Genomic DNA, 23,766 nt, shown 5'->3' with positions numbered 1-23,766 from the left:
CACCCTCCGGTCCCCCTTTTTAAAAAGAGGGACTACCACCCCGGTCTGCCAATCCAGAGGCACTCTCCCCCGTTGACGCAATGTTGCAGAGGCGTGTGAACCAGGACAGCCCCACAACATCCAGAGCCTTGAGGAACTCCGGGCGGATCTCATCCACCCCTGGGGCCTTGCCACCGAGGAGCTTTTTAACCACATCTGTGACTTCAACCACAGAGATAGGAGAGCCCACCTCAGGGTCCTCAGACTCTGCTTCCTCCAAGGAAGGCGTGTTGGTGGAGTTGAGGAGGTCTTCGAAGTACTCTGCCCACCGGTTCACAACGTCCCAAGTCGAAGTCAGCAGCGCCCCATCCCCACTGTACACAGTGTTAGTGGTGCACTGCTTCCCCCTCCTGAGATGTCGGATGGTGGACCAGAATTTCCTCGAAGTCGGCTTCCATGGCCTCACCGAACTCTTCCCACGCCCGGGTTTTTGCCTCGCCGACCACTGAAGCTGCGTTACGCTTGGCCAGTCGATACCCGTCAGCTGCCTCTGGGGTCCCACAGGCCATAAAGGCCCGATAGGACTCCTTCTTCAGCTTGACGGCATCCTTTACTGCTGGTGTCCACCAGCGAGTACGGGGGTTGCCGCCACGACAGGCACCAACCACCTTACGGCCACAACTCAGATTGGCCGCCTCAACAATAGAGGCACAGAACATGGTCCACTCGGGCTCAATGTCCCCCGCCTCCCCCGTGACATGGGATAAGCTCTGCCGGAGGTGGGAGTTGAAACTCTTTCTGACAGGGGATTCCGCCAGACGCTCCCAACAAACCCTCACAATACGTTTGGGTCTGCCAGGACGGACCGGCATCTTCCCCCACCATCGGAGCCTACTCACCACCAGGTGGTGATCAGTTGACAGCTCCGCCCCTCTCTTCACCCGAGTGTCCAAAACATGCGGCCGCAAATCCGATGATACAACCACAAAGTCGATCATCGAACTGCGGCCTAGGGTCTCCTGGTGCCAAGTGCACATATGGACACCCTTATGTTTGAACAAGGTGTTCGTTATGGACAATCCGTGACGAGCACAGAAGTCCAATAACAAAGCACCACTCGAGTTCTGATCGGGGGGGCCGTTCCTCCCATTCACGCCCCTCCAGGTCTCACTGTCATTGCCCACTTGAGCATTGAAGTCCCCCAGCAGAACAAGGGAGTCCCCCAGCAGGAGTACTCTCCAGCACACCCTCCAAGGACTCCAAAAAGGGTGGGTATGCTGAGCTGCTGTTTGGTGCATATGCACAAACAACAGTCAGGACCCGTCCCCCCACCCGAAGGCGGAGGGAGGCAACCCTCTCGTCTACCGGTGTGAACCCCAATGTACAGGCACTGAGCCGGGGGGCAATGAGTATGCCCACTGCTCTGCACCTCTCACCGTGAGCAACTCCAGAGTGGAAGAGAGTCCAACCCCTCTCGAGAGAACTAGTACCAGAACCCAGGCTGTGTGTCCGACTATATCCAGTCGGAACTTCTCTGCCTCGCACACCAGCTCGGGCTCCTTCCCTGCCAGAGAGGTGACATTCCATGTCCCAAGAGCTAGCTTCTGCAGCCGAGGATCGGACCGCCAGGGTCCCCGCCTTTGGCTGCCGCCCAGCTCACATTGCACCCGACCCCTTTGGCCCCTCCCATGGGTGGTGAGACCATGAGAAGGGGGACCCACGTTGCCTCTTCGGGCTGAGCCCGGCCAGGCCCCATGGGTGTAGGCCCGGCCACCAGGCGCTCGCCAACGAGCCCCACCTCCAGGCCTGGCTCCAGAGGGGGGCCCCGGTGACCCGCGTCCGGGCAAGGGAAACTGAGTGCCATTGATTATATTCATCATAAGGGGCTTGTGCGCCGTGCTTTGTCTGGTCCCTCTCCTAGGACCTGCTTGCCATGGGTGACCCTGCCAGGGGCGTAAAGCCCCAGACAACTTAGCTCCTAGGATCATTGGGACACACAAACCCCTCCACCACGGACGGTAAGGTGACGGCTCACGGAGGGGAAAGGAAACAAATTGCAATTTTTCAACAAATGACTTTTTAGGATCGGTCTGGAAAACAGTGTTATATTTTGAGTTCCTGCCTTGTGTTTGACTGCACAAGGCTCAACGGGTTGATCAATAAGAATGATTCCACCTACCTATACAGTTGCCTTGTGCGTCCCGTTCAAATCCAACAGCGCAACGAGGTTTGAGGTTACATCTGAATGAACCTTCAGTATTTACACACTCATATTCGGGCAGGCAGTCATGACTCCCTTCCATGCACTCGTTAATATCTGTGAAAGAGAGTAAAACACAAGGGCTGATCAAAGCGTGTCCATGAGTAACTGCAAAAGGACGACACATCAAATATACAGTCATCGGTTACAGTCAAGTCATCTGACGTATTGAATCCCAACCATAGCGCCGTGGTAATTAGTGTGCCGGGAGAGATAATCAAGTGTGCCATGGAAAATTATCCAACTTCTATTCATTGCTTTTAAAATGATTATTAGGACAAATCATTTGTTCATATTTCTATAACAGACACGTTACAGTGACAGCCAGAACAAAATGCTCTTCCACTAGTTGACAAAAAGGAACAACTGTGTATCCATCCTGATTTAAGTATAAAGAATATGATTTTATTTGGTGGTATGCGATAATTTTTCCATTTTTCTGCCGTGGCTCAATAAAGGTGGGGAAATAGATCCAACCAACTCATGCGATATAATGCTGTGTAAGGTGCTGAAATGCATGTAACGCGATCTGACACCACTAGATGGCAGTATTGATTAGTGGGGTGAAGCTCTCATGAAAGGCAGGTTCTTCATGCGTGTGAACGTCTTATAGCTGCTAGGTCATTGTAGTGAGTAACATAAAGGAATCTTGTGCTCTCACCCATAATTGACAAAATGATGCAATTCTCATTTTAACGATCGAAATTACCCAGAAATCACATGCTTTGAGCAAATTTTTCAATGCGCATCTGTCTGCTCTGGCTAAACCCGGTGGTATATTCCTCAAGAGTCTTCTCAACACCTGCCATCCAAAGGATTTAGCCCACGTCAATCAAAGGGCATCTGTTGCCATAGTAAGAGCCAACCCTCGAGGGGAATCGCTACCTCAAAGAATGACAAATCATGCTGCATATGTGCACGAGTGAATAATGCATGGATGTGGAATAGTTTCAAGTAATGCCTGGTGGAGTTTGCTCCTGCGTTTGCAGCAGCGTGGTCTATGGTGGTCCGCCATGTGCATATAGAGTTGGAAGTTCGCTGCAGAATACACACAAACCTGGGAATGTGGTGATGACTGAGATGTGGTAGGAAAGAAAACAGAAGCAGAATCAAAAAAATGTGAGACTGGCGGTGACCTTGTGAACAATGACGACATCAGGGAATGTCTGTGTCCCTTTGAACCCTGGGCTTTTCATTAAAATGCAGACAACACGTGCGGCATGTGTAGCTCGCTGAGATGGATATCCATTCCTAACAGTGCTGGTGAGAGAATGAGCTTCTATCTGACGATCCAGAAATGAATTGGCACAGGCGGGTAAGGCCTAATTAAAGAAAACAGGGGAGAAAGGGATAATATTGCTCTGCATTTTTTTGTAAGTGTCCCAATGGTAGACATTACTTCTACAATTTCTCCTCGATAACTGACAGACTGAATATGAACTCAATCTGGCTAATTTCACACTCACGAAGGTAAGACATTTTTGTCTGTGCACCACAGGGCGACATTTTTTTTAGGCAGGCGGGATGGGGTGCGCTACGTGAAATGGTTTTCTACTGGCATGATGACAAAATATATAATTGCTGTTAGTGTGGGGAATTTACAGCCATTGTGGAAACATCATGTGTTTTCAAAAATTTTGCAAACAAACATTATCGACAGCAAGTAAATGTAACATATTCGTTGTAGGAAGAGCTCTCTCAAGACCAACCTTTGTAAAATTGTTCTTCAAGAATATTTATTCAAATTAGTGCAGTGTTTTATACCGCAGTTAGTATAAAGAAAGCAAGTGGTGCATTTGATAACAAAAACAATGCCTTAATTTTTATATAGCGCTTTCTCCAAAGCGTCAGGTTAGCAAGATGATGATTACCGCAAGGTTGGCAACAATTGATTAACAGCCTTAACCACACCAGCGTGTTTTCTTCTGAGAGCGCAACAGAATTAAGCTCATCCCGTTGTCAGTTTGCTTCAACTGTGACAAGAGAAAAAGGAGGAGTTCAATTACATCGTCTTAGTGAGCTACCAACAGGTCGAGAAAACAAAGAGTTAATGGCCTAAAAAGATGATGTCTATCCATCTATCTATCTATCTATTGATCTATCTAGATTTTTTAATGAATGCTCTTCGTGCTTGATTGAATATCCTTTACATTGACAAGGAGAAGAAGATGAGAGGAGTCTCCTTGATTTACTCCATAGAGCACCTGCAGAGGCAAGCAGCAGTTCTGGCATGTCTCATAATCATCGACTAAAGCGCTGCTGCTGCTTTATGAATGAGACCTCTGCACAGGACACATTTACAGTGCATGAAACCAATGAGACATATCACTGCTCCTCCACACTGGGCACCTCCCCTACATGGGTATTGCACAGCAGCTCTTCTTGCTGAGATGATGCTGTGGTTTAGCGCATTTCCTTTTGGGCCTATGGTCACACAAGTCGTTTTTAAAATGTTCTCTTCAATGTGTTTTGTTCATTCTGTGAATTCGCTCGATAGTGCTTGGCGGTAGTCAAATTGTGACACACCTTTACAAATGTCTCCATTGATTTGGTATCCCGGCGGACAGGTGATACGTCTTTGGCAGACGTAGCTCCCTGCGGTATTGATGCAGCGTTCATTCAACTGGCAGGCATGCGCTGACATACACTCATTAATATCTGCAGGAGAAGAAGAACAGAGGAGAAAGGTGTCACTGTGAGGAAGGCTAATCCACTAAGCCGGGTGCGCAAAAAGACGTCAAGGGTGGTCGGCGGGTGCTTGCAAATATTATTATGAACTCAGTCCTGGTATTTGTGCTGTTGAGGGACTTTGAAGAGAGATGCTATGGGCCACTAGTGGAAACGCCCCACTTCAGCATAAGGATGCCGTAAAAGCAGTTGATCAGATGTATACAATGTCAGCTCTGTCTGATGGAAATTAATTTCAGCGAGTACACAAAGTATTATAATGCATATTGGAATCGGTATGTTGCCAGGAGTCACAGAGATTCAAGCCGAATCTCCTCTGCACATCCTGAGATGCTGATGACATCAGGAGATAAACCAGCAAAAATCTCAACTGGAGCCAAACTGTTGCTAAACTGAGAGGTGAAACTGCACACCACATTGTACTGTAATTGTATCCAACATCCACACTGTCCAAATCATTTTTTCTTCCAGTGTTATCTTTGCCTTGCCTTCACATGATTGTTCATCAGCCATGAGGGAGAATCCTGGAAAACAAGAGCAGCGTGGCCTTCCGCCCTCTGGGGTGCAGTGTTGGTCACAAGGACCGTTTCCTGCAAATATCACAACGAGATCACATAAAATGGACCAGGGAACATGGGACACCATTGCGCGCCGCGCCTGTGCAGCAGACAGAAATATGTATTCCATTACCATTCCTATGTTGTTCTTTTTTCATGGAAATCCTAATGCATTGCATTAAACTCACAGACAGTGTGACCTTTACGCCACTATTCAAGAGAAACAAAATGTAATAAATGGCAACAATCGAGAACCTACAACAGTGGTTTTCATCCATCCATCCATTTTCCGAACCGCTTGATCCTCACTAGGGTCGCGGGGGGTGCTGGAGCCTATCCCAGCCGTCTTCGGGCAGTAGGCGGGGACACCCTGAATCAGTTGCCAGCCAATCGCAGGGCACACAGAGACGAACAACCATTCACGCCCACACTCACACCTAGGGACAATTTAGAGCGTCCAATCAGCCTGCCATGCATGTTTTTGGAATGTGGGAGGAAACCGGAGCACCCGGAGAAAACCCACGCAGGCCCGGGGAGAACATGCAAACTCCACACAGGGAGGCCGGAGCTGGAATTGAACCCGGTACCTCTGCACTGTGAAGCCCACGTGCTAACCACTGGACCACCGGGCCGCCCGCGGTTTTCAAACTTTGGAAAAATTGGAAGTTGCAAGGGTTGCTTTGACATTGAAACACGCTAAAATCAATCATGTATGATCAATGATGTATATGAATTATTTTAGCTGGGTTTGCGTTATTTTTATGTGAAGGTGATAAGGCAAACAGTTTGGGATTTTTCAGAATATTAATTATTAATGTGACATTCCAAAAATATCATGGCAGGCTAATTGAACACTTTAAATCAGGGGTGCCCATTACGTCGATCCTGATCTACCGGTAGATCTAAGACAGGTCCCAAGTAGATCCAAGGAGTGTCGCGGAGAAAAAAAAAAAAAATCACCATTTGTGTGTCTTTGAACATGTTAGTAATATATATTTTTGTGTTACTGTACGCTGCACCCTAATCATCCTATCAGTCTCGTTTTCACCCAAAAAAAAAAAAAATAAATAAAAATAAAGCAGGTAAATCTTGAATTTGCGGTGGCGCGTGATTACGTCACCGGAAGTTGTTAGCGCTCAGCAGTCTGCAATTGCAGCTTGTGATCAGAGCTGTTGCGCTCTATCTTTTATCGTCATTATTCTTATTCTGAGTTTGCTTTGTGTACAATTCACCGAGGGCACGGAAAAAGAATAGGAATCGAGGAGGGCACAGGGAAGCACTTTAAAACGGTACGTGTGAGCTACGATAGTTAACAGGCTGCAAAAGTGCATCGCATGCCTCAGTTTCAGGCTGTTTCTCATCATGGCGTGCGTGTGTGTGTGCGTGTGCGTGTGTGTGCACGCGTGCCGGTAAGGGTAGATCCCGGGAGGTTAGTTGATCGAAAAGTAGATCTTCGGTCCAAAAAGTTTGGGCACCCCTGCTCTAAATTGTCCCAAGGTGTGAGTGCGGATGGTTGTTCGTCTCTGTGTGCGCTGCGATTGGCTGGCAACCGGTTCAGGGTGTCCCCCGCCGACTGCCCAAAGACTGCTGGGATAGGCTCCAGCACCCCCCCTTTCTGGACCATTGTGAGGATAAAGCGGATCGGAAAATGGATGGATGGATATGTTCACAAATTAGACCTTGACAGACATCAGGATGTGGGGGAAAACATTTGAGCCTTGAAACGGAAATCACGAGTCGATGGCGGTTTTATGAAGACATCACAATAGTGATCCTCAAGTAACTGTTTGAAAAATGGGTTCTGAATGTGGGGATGGGATTCAGCTGTTGTCAAGTGTCTACTCCGCGAGATGGACGGCTGTTGGCCACCCCAAAAACTTGGAAAAATCCTCAACTGTTTGCCTTATCACCTTTAACAGAAAGCTGATGAAATTAAAAACAATACATAATTGCTTTCTGGACTGACTTTAGTATGTTCCAGAATGTTGGCCAATTTTGATGTGGCCCTTTCATCCTTTCATTTTTGTGTACGCGGCCCTCAAACGAAAAGGTTTAGACACCCCTGGCCGTGTTCTAGGCCAGGGGTGTCCAAACCTTGATTTATGCAATCAAAAAAGCATGTCTAACTACCAGCATTTCTTCCCGTCATTTTAAATGACATCCCGCATGATGCACACTTTAGTGCTGAATTAGAACGTAAGGGCGAGCGAAATGCTGCGTCTTGGCTTTCACGAAGCTGTCTAACCTTCACAGGGGTTGAGTGTCACCAAAGGCTGGGTGGGTGGCGTAAAAGAAGTGGTGGGCTCCACCCCCTGCCTGTCATCCTCCTTCAGTGTGTTCTCCTTATCCACTGTCTCTGCGGAAACATGAATAATCTCATCACAGGCACAAGGGATTACACTGTAATCAAGAAGTCTGCCTTGCCTAGCAGCGCCTTAGTTAGAGGCTTACGCCGATTTCGGCTTTTTCATTTGAGGACATGATGCTGGCAGCCATAGGAAAATATGTAAGAGCAGCGAAGGTGCGGCAGGAAAAAGCATTGCCTACAGACAAACATTTGCCTTTACTGGCGAGCTCCATCCCTGTCTGTAATTTTGCATCCTGTTGAGACAGGTTTGTGTTGGCCAAAGTGTTGTTGATCAAGTCTGGAACGCTGAAGTCGAGCCATCCGACGTTATCTGCAAATACCTCTCATAACTGGACATGTGAGCGGACCTCCTGTTTTCAGTTTGTGCGAGTTTTTCCAACCGGTGTCGTTTTCATCAAAGACCGCGACGGCTTTTGTCAGCCTGCGAGCCGTGATTTGCCAAGAAGGGCTGTCAGTCCAGGAAAGGGATGGTAGCATGCAATTTGAATGGTGATGACGAGACTCGCAAGAGACGGAGAAAATAACACGCTGCGAGCACGGAGACAAATGACATCATGTTGTCTTTGCTGACTATCAATCACGTTTGAGCGGACAGACACTTTTCCTGCTCATGTGCTCCACTGGAAATGTCTGCTAGCACCCCATAATTTTTTACCTTGGGCACAACTGAAGGCATCCTCTTGCAGCACGTATCCTGGGAAGCACTCGCAGCGGAAAGAGCCTGCTGTGTTTACACATCTGTGGTGGCAGATGTTGCTCTCATAGATCAGGCACTCGTCCATGTCCTCCACCTCAATCGGCCCCTCCACCACATTCTCCCCGTGTCTCTCTTCTCCAATGGAGAAGGCCTCATTCGCATAAAGGCTGTCGGACACTGTAGCACACAGTTTTTACATACAAATGGCAGCATCATACCTTACACAGAGAGCAGAAGAACACATGTCCATTGAGAATTGACGATAAAAGCCCTGCTAACCATTGATGTGCACTGCATTTGACTAATAATCGATCCATTTTTTTATAGTAACAACTGATCTAACTCTATAGAGTTACGTTATCTGGCGTTCATGATTAAGTGGCCATGCCGTGAACTGCTCTTGAAGTGCTATAAGCGAGTGACTTTTGAGAGCAATTAAAGAGGATTCATATATTTGTCAATCACAGTTTACTCTCGTGCATGCTTATGGAACAAAAATAATAATGAACAATCAATAGAATACAGGAGACCCAATTCCTGGAAAAAGAAACACAGCAAACAGCTGTAGATTATAGAACACTTCAGAAAGGGCAACTCAACTTGAAATGAAGCATTCTGTCACTTCACAATTGGCATAACCGTCTGGGGGAGCGACGTCACGTATGCGCCATATCACGTTTAGACCACAAGAAAAAGGACATTGGAGCAAACAGAGCAATGTGTGTTTCCCTGCTGGAAATAAAGTCACCATTTTGAGTTGTTAAAGTTTAAAGTTGAGTTTTAAGTTGTTCTTTACAGCTAAAGAAAATATTAAGGTACGTTGCACATTCTGTGCTATTGACAAAGCGTTATCTAGCTTAAAAAAACAAAACAAGCAGTATGTCAAATTTAAAAAAAGTGTGACTTTATGAGGTCACATAATTGATCCGTCTGCACAGTCCCTTGAATATAAGAAAACGATCATAAAAAAACTAGAAAATTGTATCTTGCCATCCATTTCCATTCAATCGAATACTGCATCTTTGATCTGCAGACTCGAAGCCATCATTCACGCAACATAATCCTTTACAACTATTTGGATTTCAACTGAAGTGAGTTTCCAAACTTGAAGCAATAAACAAAACTTGGAAGACAAAACCAAGACAAAACTTGGAAACGCAAAGCGGAAAACTAAAGCAGGTACAGTACTCCATCGCTTAGAATTAAGCAAGCAGGCTGGACAGGGTGTAATTGCACTTTGTTCTTGGAGGCCATTTTTCAGCCGTGCTGGGTGACCTGCTTCTTTTAAATGCCAAGAAAACAGTTCACCTTTGGTCTGAAACCGTACATTTTACCGGCCGTGCATCGATGGAATGCTTCCACCTCTTGGCATGAAGCATACGATGCCTTGGAAATGTTGTTCGTGGTTTTTTTTTTGTTTTGGTTTGTGGGGGTGTCTGCATTTTCTGTCCATACCTTTTTTCGGTGGTGAAGTGGCACCAAGAGCAGGCTTCTCTTTGACAGCATGCCAGATGCCATGACCTTGCTCCCGTGTCTCCACCATCCCCTCACAGCATAAGAAGAAAACGTGTCTGCAGGGGAGGCCCATGTGTCGGTGGGCTTTGCACTCATGACCCTCACTGCGGAACTTCATCCCCAGAGAGCAGCAGTCACAGCATTCCTGGAGGTCATAATCACTCATGACATGTGCAGTATGTTTACTGTATGTACTGGATGTGTTTGATATGTATTTCGTTGAAGAGGATGATACAGTGAATCTCCTCTACAACGAAACCTACATGGGCGAAAATACCCCCTCGTGTGAAAAAATGTTCATTCATGAAAGCCATTCCCATTTTTCTGCTCCCCCTACAACGAAAAGTCCCCCTGTTCCGTAATACAAAATCTTTTCTCTCCTCTTGCCTCGCAAAGAGATTCACTACAACGAAAACAAGCCTTCCGCAAAAGTCTAATCCAACCTCAACATGCCACAGCGTCCTCTACTGCTTCGTTCAGAAACAGCAACAGCAACCACCACACTGGTTTAAACATGCGCAGTAGTACAGGAAGTATTTGTTATTGTTAGTTTCAGACGCTGCACGATCGTTACATTGCTAAAATGGCGACAAAATGGATCTTTGCATACCAAGGAGTTAAGAAAAGAAAAGCTTTACCGCTTGAAGACAGGATAAAGGTAATAAAAATGAGAGATGGAGGAAACAAAATAAAAGACATTATGCAAGAAATTGATGTAAGTGAAAGTAAATGCTGATCGTACATTTCGCAATTTCTTTCCCTTTTTTTCTTTCTATGCTGGCTATATGAAGTGTCAAATAAGTGTATGCTCATACTTATGCACTATTGGAATAAAAATAAAAAGTACAGTACACATATACGTTTTTTGTGTGTGTTTGTGTTTACGTCTGATATCAAATTTGCTACAGTGAAAGTCCCCTGTTGTGAAAAATTTCTTGCTGCAAACATGATTTCGTTGTAGAGGAGTTTCACTGTACTTCATTGGCACAGAGAGCTTCTGTGCCAGTATGAAATCATATGCGCTTCCAGTCTTGTGAGTAGGCCTTCCTAAAAGAACGATATCTTGCTATTTGCTTCAGAAACGATCTTCCAAATCTCTCTCTTAGCCTCTCTGATGGAAAACTGTTTTTCCCCCCATGTGATTATAGTCATTCATGTGATCAGTCGCAAAATGTGTGCGTAAATTCAGCCTGTTCAACAATCAAGTTGGGAAATGAAGAAATTGGTTTGTTCGATCAAGAGTTTGTTTCATGAATCCATCTGGGAATGAGCTGATAAAAACTTTTGGGAAAATTGGAGATACCTAAAAATACTTGATCAGGAAAACATTGCAGTCAAACACACCCTTGACTTCATTGAAGCATTGAAAGCGCTGCAGTGCATTGACAGAATTCTGATGAAGGCTGCAAATGGTGATAAAAGCAGCCCTCGAGAGAGTTGACGCTGCTCTGCTGGTATGCTATTAAATGAGGGAATAGGAATGTAACTTCAATGTATACAATTTCAAAGTCTCCGACGACATTACCACACCAAATGATTCCATCCATTTCCTGAAGATGTTTCTACAATTACAAAAAAGTCAAACAAATGTTCCGGAGGTCTCGTATGAAGATAGCAACGCTCGTGATGCAGCGGGAATCTTCAGCTGTAATTGACTCTCGGTCATTTGTCTAAATTAAATAAGGCAATTGACCAAGGACTTCAACTATTGCTGAAATCATCTGCGAAGAGGCCCGACGTTAAGACACTGACTCTGTAGCCTCAAGTCTTCTGTGACTAATGCAATTGTAAATTGCTAATTTGGATGGCTTTGAGCCGAACGTGTAAATTTAAATGTTGACTTTGAAGCCAGTGAACTGCGTTTGCCCTCAGCGACTTGCCTTGTAGGAAGAGAGCCCACATGTATCACTGGCATCCTCTACACACATATCTCCGTCTCTGGCTGCACTGATTCCAGCCAGACATCGGCTTTCTCTCAGGGAGCCGAGGCAGCACTGTTGTTGAGACGTCCTGGCAGACAGATAAAAAAGCTCATCAGAGAAAAGGACAGTTGAGACAGACAAAGTGAGACGGAGGATTTGCAGCAACGAGCGGGCAGCCTATTTGTTCCACAGGCACGGCTCAAAAATAGTTTACTGAAGACTTTAAGATCTTTTTGAGCAAAGTGTGCCTGCAGTGGATTGAAATTACAATCCTGAGGGGATGCAGATCATAATCCAGATCAAAAGAAACCACTTCACTCTTGGGTTATAATTTACACACCAAATTTGGTCAGAAACACTATGTTACAAAATTAGCGACACTGTATGAATTGCCCAACTCATAATTTTATCAAAGTTTGTTGCCTTGAAAGTTCACTCAAGTTTTGTTGTTGTTTTTAAGAGTGTATTAATTTGAAATACCAAATCTATGACAACTTTAATTTCTCAGTTAGGGAGTTTGTTACACCAAACAAATAAACAAAAATCCATTTTATTACCACAAGTGATCATTTAAACTGCATTTAACTGTAAATTGGGGCTGTGCTTGGAGTCGAAAAACACAAATGAAAATTAAGTCACTAATTTGCCAATTGATAGGACGTGGCAACTCAAAATTCCAAGGCAACAAATTTCAAAAACATTTGAAGTTGTGCAATTCAACGACATTTTTGCTGTTAAATTGACTTTCCTGCATTTCCCAACAAAGAAAGAAGAATCTATTGAATGGCTGTTCCTTCGATTGAACCACAATTTCCAGATGTAAGTAAAAACAACTTGCTTGTTGCGCTAACTCAAATTGCTGCCATAAAAGTCAGTTGTCATGTTTTTCCAACAAAAATGACAGTTTTAGGCCAAAAAAAATACATGTGTTTTTAAAAATTTTTTTAAAGTGTATTCATGGTATCACATATAAAGACATATAGTAATCCCTCAAACTAACTTTGAGCTGTCAAGTATTGAAAGTGATACGGGTTTCAAATGTTCAAAGAAGTGACAAGATCGTCTCACCAGCAGATGGACTGTCTGTCTTGAGTGGGTGGATCCATGTTGTTGCAGTGACCATTAACTGAAGCCCATTTTGCCCCCGTCTCACAGCAGGCTTCCACCAGCTCCACCACTGACACTGAAACACACACACACGCACACTCACACACACACACGCACACACACACACACACACACACACACACACACACACACACACACACACACACACACACACACACACACGCCATACACAGTTCAGCATTTTTTTTCTGACTCTGTGTTTTACATTCTTGAAATGTCGGATACAAATGCGAGTTGAGGTGGCACAAGGTGCCCGATACATTTAAATGGCTGAAGTAAAATCCAGCCGACACTTTTGATATTGCAGCAAATGTCATGCTTGCAGACAGATACAAAGAGTTAGTACTGTATTCGGCGATGGCACACTGGGACAAGCAGGCGCATTTTGTTCTCAGATTTCCTAACCCTCACATTCACTTGGCATGGAGAAGCATGAATAATGCTGAAATTACATTCAGAGCAAAATTGGACTTATTTGCAACATCTGGGCTAATCAGCGCAGGAGCAGAGGAAAGGGTAACACATTAGCACTTCCTTTCGAACTGGGTCAAGGAGCAGACGAAGCAAAAACACATTATCCAGTTTAGCGGGGAACTGGCGGTGGATTCCAGCTTTGAGCTAAGATGCCTTGCTGCTTTTCTGAGGCAACACAAAAATAAATCATGAAACTTCCAAATGCAAGTAGGACGTTCTGATACATTTAACTCTCTATCACTGAATAAAATTGTGTGTTGAATTCACTCCATTTTATTTTGTCGAATGGCTGCACACAATAGAAGCATCTGGATTTTGATACATTTTTTTAAGTAGATGTATAGTCTAGCAAAAAAATTATCTGGATGGAGATGATTTTATTTCATGAAACCACTGAGTAAATTCAACACACCATTTTTTTACGGTAGCTCTGTTAAGTAGTGGTTAGCACATCTTCAACCTCAGCAGGGAGCCTCCTATGTGGAGTATGCGTGTTATCTCCATACTTGACATTTTCGTCCACAATGTGACTTGAACCTTGGTCCTTTGGCTGCAAAGCCTAAGCCACTACACATGTGCCATGCTGACTGATACCTGAAACTGACTGCCAACCAGTTTAGGGCGTACCTCACCCGTGGGCCTCATGACGACAATCAGTCATATAAAATGGATGGAAGTCTCCCCTAGCAACTGCACCAAAAATGTTATGTTTAGAACTTGTGGTTGTTATGCTTTGGTGGAGGTATGCGTTCTATCAACAATTTTTCTTCAAAGTCATGCCATGCTCGGCAGTAAATTTCTGACATCCAATTTTTGACATCATTTTGCTCCCAGTTGCAATAAAAAGCACGACAATTCACAGGAACATACATGGCTCATGGTGTGTTAGCAGCTCAGTCGCTGCTTGACCAAACTGGTCATCAAGTTTCAAAACCATGCATCCATTTTATGTAGCAATTATCCTGTTCGGGGCCCTGTAAGGGGTCGGGGCCTGCCTTAAACCGGGTATATGCTGAACATTGTGATGTTGTTTTTGACCTTCAAATTGCACTGTACGTGTTAAGCATCTACAAAGTCAAAGCCAACTATTGAAGTGCTCAAACGTAACAGAGCGACGGTGAGCCACAAACTAACTTCTCCCACTATACGTTTAGGTTGATGCTGTTGAACAAACTATTGTCAACTGCCAAAACAAATCAAGATGAGGAAGGCCTTCTTACCGCGTGTGCGGACTGTTGAAGTTAAAAATAACATTGACGACAAAACAACAGGCTTACCCTTTGATGTGTGCCTTGATATGTACCAAGCACTCAGAAACACACATGCAACAAGACGCTTCCTATAATGTGATTTGTACGTGTACTTTATTCCGCGGCCGCAGGGGAAAAGACACACTTTGGAAAACATATTATGAAGTCTGCTTGAATTTGTCGAATGGTTATCCAACTATGTTTGTGGCTACAATACCCGCTAGCCCCCAACCAAACAGACTGCACATCCACTGATAACCAACCTGACTTGAATCAGCCAAATGATTTGACTGACTCGCAATTGGTCTCGAAACGATGGGAATTTGCACAGTATATGCCTTGGACTGATTGCCAGTCAATCACAGTGCGATTGTGAATGTGGGAGTGGAAATTGAGCACACGTCAACTATGCCAAAAGCCTGCTAAATGAACCAAAATATATTACGATCAATGGCCCGTGTAACTAACAATAAAAGAAAATTTGGTTCTCAAATTGTGCTGTTTATGATTAAGAGGCGTTTTAGGGGTGGAGCCTGCCAGAATACATAAATAAGGAAACAAACAGATCACATGGCAATTTGTTTTGTAAAAAAAACAAATACCATTGCAATCACTTGAGAAAAAGAGCTCTATCATCTCAGACTGCCTGGGGCTATTCGAGAGTTTGAAACTTCTACACCCACCTTTCTTTAACTAGCTTGTTTACATAATAAGAGCCAGTCAGGCACTCACAATTTCTGTGGCTGAAGTGACTGCTGAAGTACACAAAATTTAAAGAGATAGAATTAGATCAATCTAAATTTACGGCCCAAACAAGAATGATTATTATTAATTATGATGCCTCCATTTGTTTTCTCCAGATTTAATCGACTTTGTGATGTGCTTCAGTTTCTCCTTCAGTTTCAGCCAAAGACAGTTTTAGAACAAACCCCAATACCACTGCAGTTGGTGGTTGCAGAGAATGAGCAGCATCTTTCTTCTCCAAACCTGTCATCATATTTGACATCATATTTAGTGAAAAGTACACCACATACTTGCCTCTTGCCCAAATCCAAACCAGTGACATCAGTCTCTTGGAAAATATGTAGGTAAAATAACAACCAACATGTACAGCTCTCAACATGCCTGGAGAGTCGTAAAGTCAGTCACATCCTGCCACTCATCAAGGCTTGTGTTTTGCAGACTCAGCGTTCGCGATAATCTACCATACAGTTGGAGTGGTTGGAGCAAATCCAACATTGTTTCCTCTCAGATGGAGGGTGCGAAAGCCAAAAAGCATTTTTACTTCTTTTTTTTAATCTAGATAGTTTGTTCTGTAAGTTAAACAGTTGAGGGTGACCAAAAAGTCACCTTCAACATCTCTATTTGTAGGGGTACAGTATTGTGCCTTCTGAAATACATAACCACTATCCGACAACGACTGGCTATGACATAACAGTGAGGACTCCTGCGCTGTCAGATTGATTTCATTTCCTCCACCACCACTTTATGTTTTGATTGACATCTTTTTAATCTCTTAAAACGCTTAGCTAACAATCATGTCATTCATCTTCTTTTCATTTGTTTGTTTTGTTTAATGATAGGGTTAAAGTAAGTTGATGCTAGCTATTTGGAGTTGCCTTTAGGGTCTAATGTTTGCACACCGTAACCCCCAATCCAATTTCGTCTCCTTGGGTATGATACCCTTCACCCATAGGCAGCCTGACGAAAATGGCGAGGCTAAACTGCCCATCATTGTTTCCGATAACGCATTGCAAAAACTCCCAAACACACGGACCACACAGGTCTTTTCTGTTAGGGCATAAGAAATTGTACTATCAACAGACACAGCTGCTAAAACAACAAACGACATGCAAAAAAATAAAATTAAATAAATAAATAAAAGCAGAAAAACCCCTGGTTTAGTGGACGGGGCGATGATAACACTGATAACAATGGTTAACACATTTCTGCTAGCTACAAGCTATTAAGACAACTTTACATACAGGCCATCTAACCTGACTGGCCAGATCACATCTTATTTTGGAGCTAGTGATGTGGGATGGACTGTTAAGACAACACATTTGCCATCTCCAGAGGTATTTATAAGCATGTAACAAAGCTAGAATGAAATTACCATGCCTGCAGAGCTGTCAATGCAAATGTACACTTGGGACACAGCAATGTCCTGTTTCGTTCTTTCTGAAACGCAAATATATCCTGGTCTTCTGTTGTGCCTCTGATGCACCATATCACCACAAAGCCAGTTTGAATGCACCTACACTGTGAATACACTTGCTGATTCATACACGCCTTTAAAGATAGCACCCTGTTAAGATAGCATACTTGCCCATTAACAGTTGCTAAAGTTCTGAGAATGAAGGCAAACAAAGTGCTCGCAGAGTCTACCACACAACTAAATTATTTTGTACGTTAACAAATACTCCCACACTGTTAAACTCAATCTCAACACAAAAAAAAAAATGCTAAAGCACTCACACTTGCACAATTCTAACTATTGTTTTATGACATAACAATGGCACAGTGTTGTTAATCGCATCGCCACATTTCAGTCAAAAGGGCGAACAAACTGCAAACAGATGCTTCTGCATTGCTCCAGGAGGGAGGCTAAAATTGCCAGAAGCCAACACTCTGCCACAAGCAACTCTTAAGGCTGGATGAAATCCTGTTACTTGCTGTCAAGACTAATGGTGCATTGAATTCTTGGAGCATGCGCTAGGTTATTTCTCAAAAAACACAGGTTGAATTCATTTTAAAACACCTCAACATCTGCTTAGAAAACAAATATTCAACTGGTTTAGTATGTTCCACTAAAAACTAAATATTCCTGTTATTTAACCTTGCTTCTCATTTCCTCTTTGTGCCTGATCTATGCCAAGGTCTGAATCCAAACCAGAAAGCAGGAAAGGCTCATTCAAAGAACCAGATGTCTTGATTTTGGTATGCGTGGAGCCCAACGGAAATGTGTCATTGATTTTGATTTAAGTAAAAAACAATATTTGAGTATTTTGAATTTGCTAACATTTGCATTCAGCTGCCTTTTCATTGTGACTCCATTCAATGAAAGGTTTTCTGCGTCTGGGGCGATGTTTCTGAGCAGTACCATGCAGTACATGACAAAAATCTGTGGATCGCAGTTTCACTGGAAATCTTGTAAATGATGTGCAAGACACGCAGGTTCAACCTGAGATCGACCTCATTCATATTCCTGTCACCGACATAATGGCAAAGGTCAACTCTGGAATTCACCTTGCATTTCAGAAAATACATCTGTTGGTCCTCACAATGCTAACAACCGATTTTTTTTTTTTTCTCCTCACCACTGAGATTGAAGTCTCAGCCAAGTGGTGATTCATAGTAGAGTCAAATAATGATCTGGTCGGGTTTAAGTGCTGGTGGGGATCCAAGTGAAAAGGTAAGAAGGAAGTGAACATATGTGGAGGTGGTAAATTTAAGATTAGTTGATTGCTGCTAAGATTGGGAAAGTAGCAGCCTCATGTGAGACAAGTAATCACACCAGCTCTGTAGGGAGCGTGAGTTGCGTCTGGCAATCATGTCACTACAGTGGCCTCATTCATCACTCCAGTCTTATGCCACTTGCAGGTACAACCCCCAAGAAATCCTACACTAAATCCAGCCCAGCATCAGAAGGTATGAACAATCCCAACCCCCTCTCCTCCTGAGCACATTCTGCATCTCTTTGGACAGAGAGAACAAATGAGCTGGAGTCACTCAGCTGGGAGTACAACACATTTATTTGGGAACAGCAAGGGTAGGATAGTTTAAAAAAAAAAAAGCTAATCTGAACACCCAAATTTGAGATTTGGTTCCTCCCTGAGCTGTCCTCTGCTCCAAATTTCATCACGTATTGATATGATGCCAAGATGAACTGTACATTGGATGATGATACAAACACAGACGATGTGACTCTCTTAAGGCAGACATGAATTGAAAATACCTTGAAATGCCTGAATGATGATGAAAACAACAAAGTCTTTATCAGTCATTTTTTTAATCCATATCCTTGTGAAAAGTTGAATCTATCCTCATGCACTCATGTAATATGGAAATCTCACACTTGAGTCAGGCGTGACATGGCCTGTAGCATTCCCTAAGAGAATGCCAATAAAAATGAACATTTCTGAATTTCAGTCATCAATTTACCACCTCACAACTACCTTGACACAGCTGTGCAAGTTCACCACCTCAGAGATGCATTCGACATATGTATACATACTTGCGAAGGCCAGGTGCTGAAAGAAGTAGGTCTGACAGGATCAGGCAAAAATCAGACCCTTTGAAAGTCGAAAATCGAAAATACTCCCGAGAAATATTAAGCAATTACCCAATTAAAAAAAATAATTACGGGATTTTTCAGACTTTAAGTTGTTCTGGAGTATAAATCGCACCAGTTAAAAAAATGTCTTGTGAGGAAGAAAAAAAAGGTTTCATTTTTGGAAAAAAAATATTTTACAAAACCCAGACCATGTGCATGCGATGAAAAGTTGCCGACGACAGGTCAAACCATAGTCTACAATGGGGTGGAACAGTCATGTGTGGAAAAATAATCGTAGAGAGGCCAGGGCAATTCGCAGCCTTGATGCCCAGGACGGGCCCAGAAATACACCGGCCATTTGGGAAAATTGACATATTTTCCTGAAATTCCTTTGGGCCACCCTGCCCCCGATTGACGACTACTTCTACTACTTCTGCTGTCTTTTGGAGGGAGGCAATAACTTTTGGTGCGGCACAGCAACTTCTTTAGCATGCTATAAAGAAGGGCCAATTCTCCAATATGCTGTGTCACCTCGCCCATTTCACGTCCTCGTTTCACACTTCAGCTGAGCTCGCATTCCATAACCCCAAGTCAATGCAAATTTGACCAAACTAGTGGGAAACTGGGGCGGCATGGTGGTCGACTGGTTAGCACATCTGCCTCACGTTGCATCGGTCATTGGCCTGATTGCAGGCTTCAGCCTTCCTGTGTGGAGTCTGCATGGTCTCACCGTGTCTTCGTGGGTTTTCTCCGGGTAGTCCTGGTTACTCCCACATTCAAAAATCATGCATGGGAGGTTAATGAAACACTCAAAATTGTCCCTTCGTGCGACTGTGAGCGCAAATGGTTGTTCGTCTATTGGTGCCCTGCAATTAGCTGACAGCCAGTTCAGGGTGTACTCCTGGGAGAGGCTCCAGCACACCTGCAACGCTTATTCGAATAAACAGATTAGAAAATTGAAGGATGGATGGGTGGATGGTTGGACGGATGGATGGATCGTGGGAAACTGGCGACATTTGGTGGAATTGCTGTGCCTTTGACTAAAAAGGCATTTCAAGTGTAAATATGGACTCAATCAACATGTTTTACATCTTTAGAAGTCACCTACGTATTGTCTAAGTGTGGATGTCGTAGTTGGCGACATTCTGCAAATGTGCCGCAGATCGTGCAAATAGTGGAGCCATAGCTGCCATCGATTTGAAGTCCAAGTTTTTTCTTTACTTCAACTTACTGCAGTTTAAATATCATTTTTAAGCAGCAAAACTCCCAGAACAACAATCGATTTAACTCACATTTCAAATGACTAAGCATCAATGAAAAAGTGGCATTTGGGACCGGGCCGCACGGAGACTGACCTGCGAACCGTGAGCATATTTAAGCCATCAGACATGCCGGAAATGTGCGCGACTCAAGCCAATCGGAGTCCCCTTTCTAACATTGATTTGAAAGTTGAAATTATTTGAATCCGCCAATGAATGAAACAAGAAGCAGTAAACAGAAAGTAGTCGTAACAACAACACCTAAAGCCGCAGCTGCTGGGCAGCTATGTTTTCCGAAGATGAAGCTATTTTGACAAGTGAAGTTCCTCCCCTGGCGGTATCTCCAGAGTGACGTGGAGGAGGAAGCTGGTGTGTAGCATCAAGTGATCAAGTGGAAAGCATGAAAAATGCAAGCAGAGTTTTTGCACAGGCTGCCCACATAAACATTAGCAGTTTAGTCGCTCGTAACTGGACGGCAGCCCCCGGATGAAAACAGCAATCCATCGTGTCATCTTTTGTAAGTTGCAATGATGCTAACGCTGCATGTAGGATCGTAACTTAAAAATGATTATGTATACATTATAAGGCATAATTATGGTTCCTGATTGGTCCATTTCTTATTAGTTCGATGCGTTCTTTTATTTTATCCTACATTTGTTGTACAGTAGAATAACAGTGTTTGAAACGAATGAAAAAAAAATTGTCATGTTAAGTTAGTCTATCACCATCTTTGTCGTCAGTAGCAGTGCTTTAAACCCATCAATTAAAAAAAAAAAAATTGCCGGTCCGCGAATAGCATTTACTGGTCTCAACCGGTCCGTGAAGAAAAACAGGTTGGGGACCACTGGTCTATGACACGTGGACCTTTGCTATTCGGCACAGTCCCGATCCCCAACAAATAGCAGGGGCCACTGTGCTGAGAACTGGTTGACAAAAAGAACCCATTTTTGATTCCCGTCCCTACTCATGACTGTAATTAATCTTCAATCACCACCTAAATCTTTTTCTACTTCAGCCATCAGTAGATAAACGCTATCTGAGGTAAACACACTTTCCATGCACAATTGTTTGGCTTTTCTTGGATCACAACCAGTTTGAATAGAGTGATTATGAATTCCCCCTTAAAAGACAGGATGTGAGACAACGCATGTGCCACATGAATATGTCACAATAGTTGCAACCCCACATTGTCCTTGCTGGTGCTCAAAATGGCCACATTGTATTTTGCACATTTATCGACATGTCATATTCTTTAACAAAGAAAAAAGGGGAAAAAACACTTACCTTCTATCTCTCTGTTTACATGCTGGTGTTGGTAGTTGGAGAGGTTTTGAGTTTGTCTTTGGGGCTGCTCTCCATCCTCCCTCATCCTAACAGGAATCATTCTGGTGGGCTGGAGCTGGAATGTGGTCTGCAAGCCCCGATCCTCCTCATCAGGACTTTGCCTGTGCTCCATTGAGGCTCGTTCTTGTTCATCAAGGCTTCCAGAACGCACTATGTCATCATTCTTGTCAAGGCTAACTTGACTCTCTTTGTGGAGGCTAAAATGCCTCTGATCCGTGTTGTTTGCCACCAGTCTTGTACTGGTGTTTCCTTCACTCTCTTGCTGCGATCCCACTTTCTGTGTTGTCGCTGATGTTGATTTGAGAGTCGTCGTGGTGGTTGGATGCTGGTTACGCGTGACATCCTCCTCAACGCTTTTTTCCGGGTCCAATATTTTTTGTGGATCCCTCAGAACGCCACTTGTGTCATCATTTGAGGTGGAGCTCGATGCAGGGTAAGCGAGTGGGACTGTCGTTGGTTGCGCCAGATTTTGGCTCGGGGAAGATGTCGGCTCAGTCTGTGAGTCGTCATAGTCTTCGGTGCCAAAACTGGGTGGATCTGGCTTATACAGTGGGAGAGTTTTTCCCAGCACTAACTTGGTTCCAGAGGCACGGCTGTAAGTGTCTTTCAAAGCTTTGCTGTTCTCAGGGGTTGCAACCTGTGTGGGCTTATTCACACTTTGGAGGTCACAACCGGGAACATGCGAGCACATGAGCTTGCCCCCCTCATCTGGACAGTGGCAAACCTGACACTGGTCTATCTGAAAGGTGTGTCCCGCTTCAAACTTCTTATTGCCATGGGTACAACCAATTTGATTACACTGCGGGCATCCATCTGCAGGTTGTAAAATATCAATGCAGTTAGGGGAAATTTCGGGGCACTCCATAAAATGGCAACTTATCGCCCCTCCTCCCTGAGGACAAGCACATTCGGTGCTTCCGAAATCCACCAAGTAAGATTCCCCTTCTGGGACTTTCCCTTTGCGGAAGCCCGCTTGGACGCAGTCGTAGTATTGGTAACCTTCACAGGAACAGCCTCTTTGTCTGCAGGTGGGACAGCAGGCATCTGCGTCTAGGACGGTTTCAATGCAGTTCTGCAGAAGTGGGCAGTCCACAGCTGTGCAGTCCTTCTGGCTACGGCATGTGTGCGTGCACAGCAGCACCCAACACAAACACAAAACAAATCTCTGTGCATTCATATTGTGTGTAGAGGTAGAAGTCAGGCTTGGTTTTCCAGGTGGATTCCAGACAAAACCCAACGTGTTTCGATTGGCCTGTAGAAGTGAAAAATTGGGACATATTAATAGCCCCCCCAAAACATTATTTTGACACAATCATGTACTTTAAGAGGCTGTCAAATATTTTCTGTGAGCCTACATTTTTGTACTGTGGGGATTACAAGTCGTCGTTTATATTTAAACGCATGTGAAATTCAGGTAAAAGGTACGCCTCAAGGGGATATATGTACGACAATAACACAGCAAAAATCATTGCCGCTTGTGAAACAGAAGAAAAACATCAACATTTAGGGGGCAACAAATCATTGGGCTGGCTTCTCCCTGGAACAGCTCAGCTCTTAAATTGCTTCAATAAACGTTCAGCGAAAAAGGCCAGCACACACACATCAAGACATGTTCTAAGTCCTGAACTCTCTTAGCAATATATACTTGCATTTGCTATCTGAGATGTTTCCTTCACACGTGGATTGTCGACAGCCCAACCACCGGTCCGCGGACCGGTAACGGGACAAGACCCATTTGGGACCGGGCCACCTGCGAGTTGTGAGCAAATTTACGCCCTCAGATGTGACGGAAATGTATGCGACTCTTGCCGAGCCGAGCCCCCCTTCTAACATTCGTTTGCAAATTGAAATGATCGGAATCCGCCAATACAGTAAATGAAAGAAAAAGCAGTAAACAGAAAATAATCGTAACAAATTGAACAAACGTACACCTAGACGCGCAGCTGCTGGCTAGCCATGATTTCCGAAGCCGAAGCTATTTTGGCAAGAGAAGTTCTTCCACTAGCGGTATTTCCAGAGCGACATGGAGGAGGAAGCTGTTGTGCATGG

At 44.2% G+C, this 23,766-nt stretch overlaps 1 protein-coding gene across 1 annotated transcript in view; it reads right to left on the bottom strand.

The window, feature by feature from the left end:
- The window catches only part of fbln2 (fibulin 2), a 32,889-nt gene that overhangs the window by 7,529 nt on the left and 1,594 nt on the right, over positions 1-23,766 (bottom strand). The window contains exons 2-10 of the mRNA XM_086120293.1: positions 21,658-22,969; positions 13,055-13,169; positions 11,945-12,074; positions 10,005-10,209; positions 8,508-8,726; positions 7,730-7,840; positions 5,416-5,517; positions 4,766-4,897; positions 2,159-2,296 (exon numbers count right to left, since the gene is read on the bottom strand). Coding sequence (XP_085976419.1) covers positions 2,159-2,296; positions 4,766-4,897; positions 5,416-5,517; positions 7,730-7,840; positions 8,508-8,726; positions 10,005-10,209; positions 11,945-12,074; positions 13,055-13,169; positions 21,658-22,894 — 2,389 coding nt within the window. The 5' untranslated portion in view covers positions 22,895-22,969. The remainder of the gene's footprint in view (positions 1-2,158; positions 2,297-4,765; positions 4,898-5,415; positions 5,518-7,729; positions 7,841-8,507; positions 8,727-10,004; positions 10,210-11,944; positions 12,075-13,054; positions 13,170-21,657; positions 22,970-23,766) is intronic.

Source organism: Hippocampus guttulatus, chromosome 1, assembly GCF_054856545.1.
Source record: "Hippocampus guttulatus isolate MCC_2025c chromosome 1, RoL_Hgut_1.0, whole genome shotgun sequence".
NCBI lineage: Eukaryota > Metazoa > Chordata > Actinopteri > Syngnathiformes > Syngnathidae > Hippocampus > Hippocampus guttulatus.
Note: the sequence above shows the minus strand (reverse complement) of the source record. Positions and strands in the feature narration are given on the sequence as shown.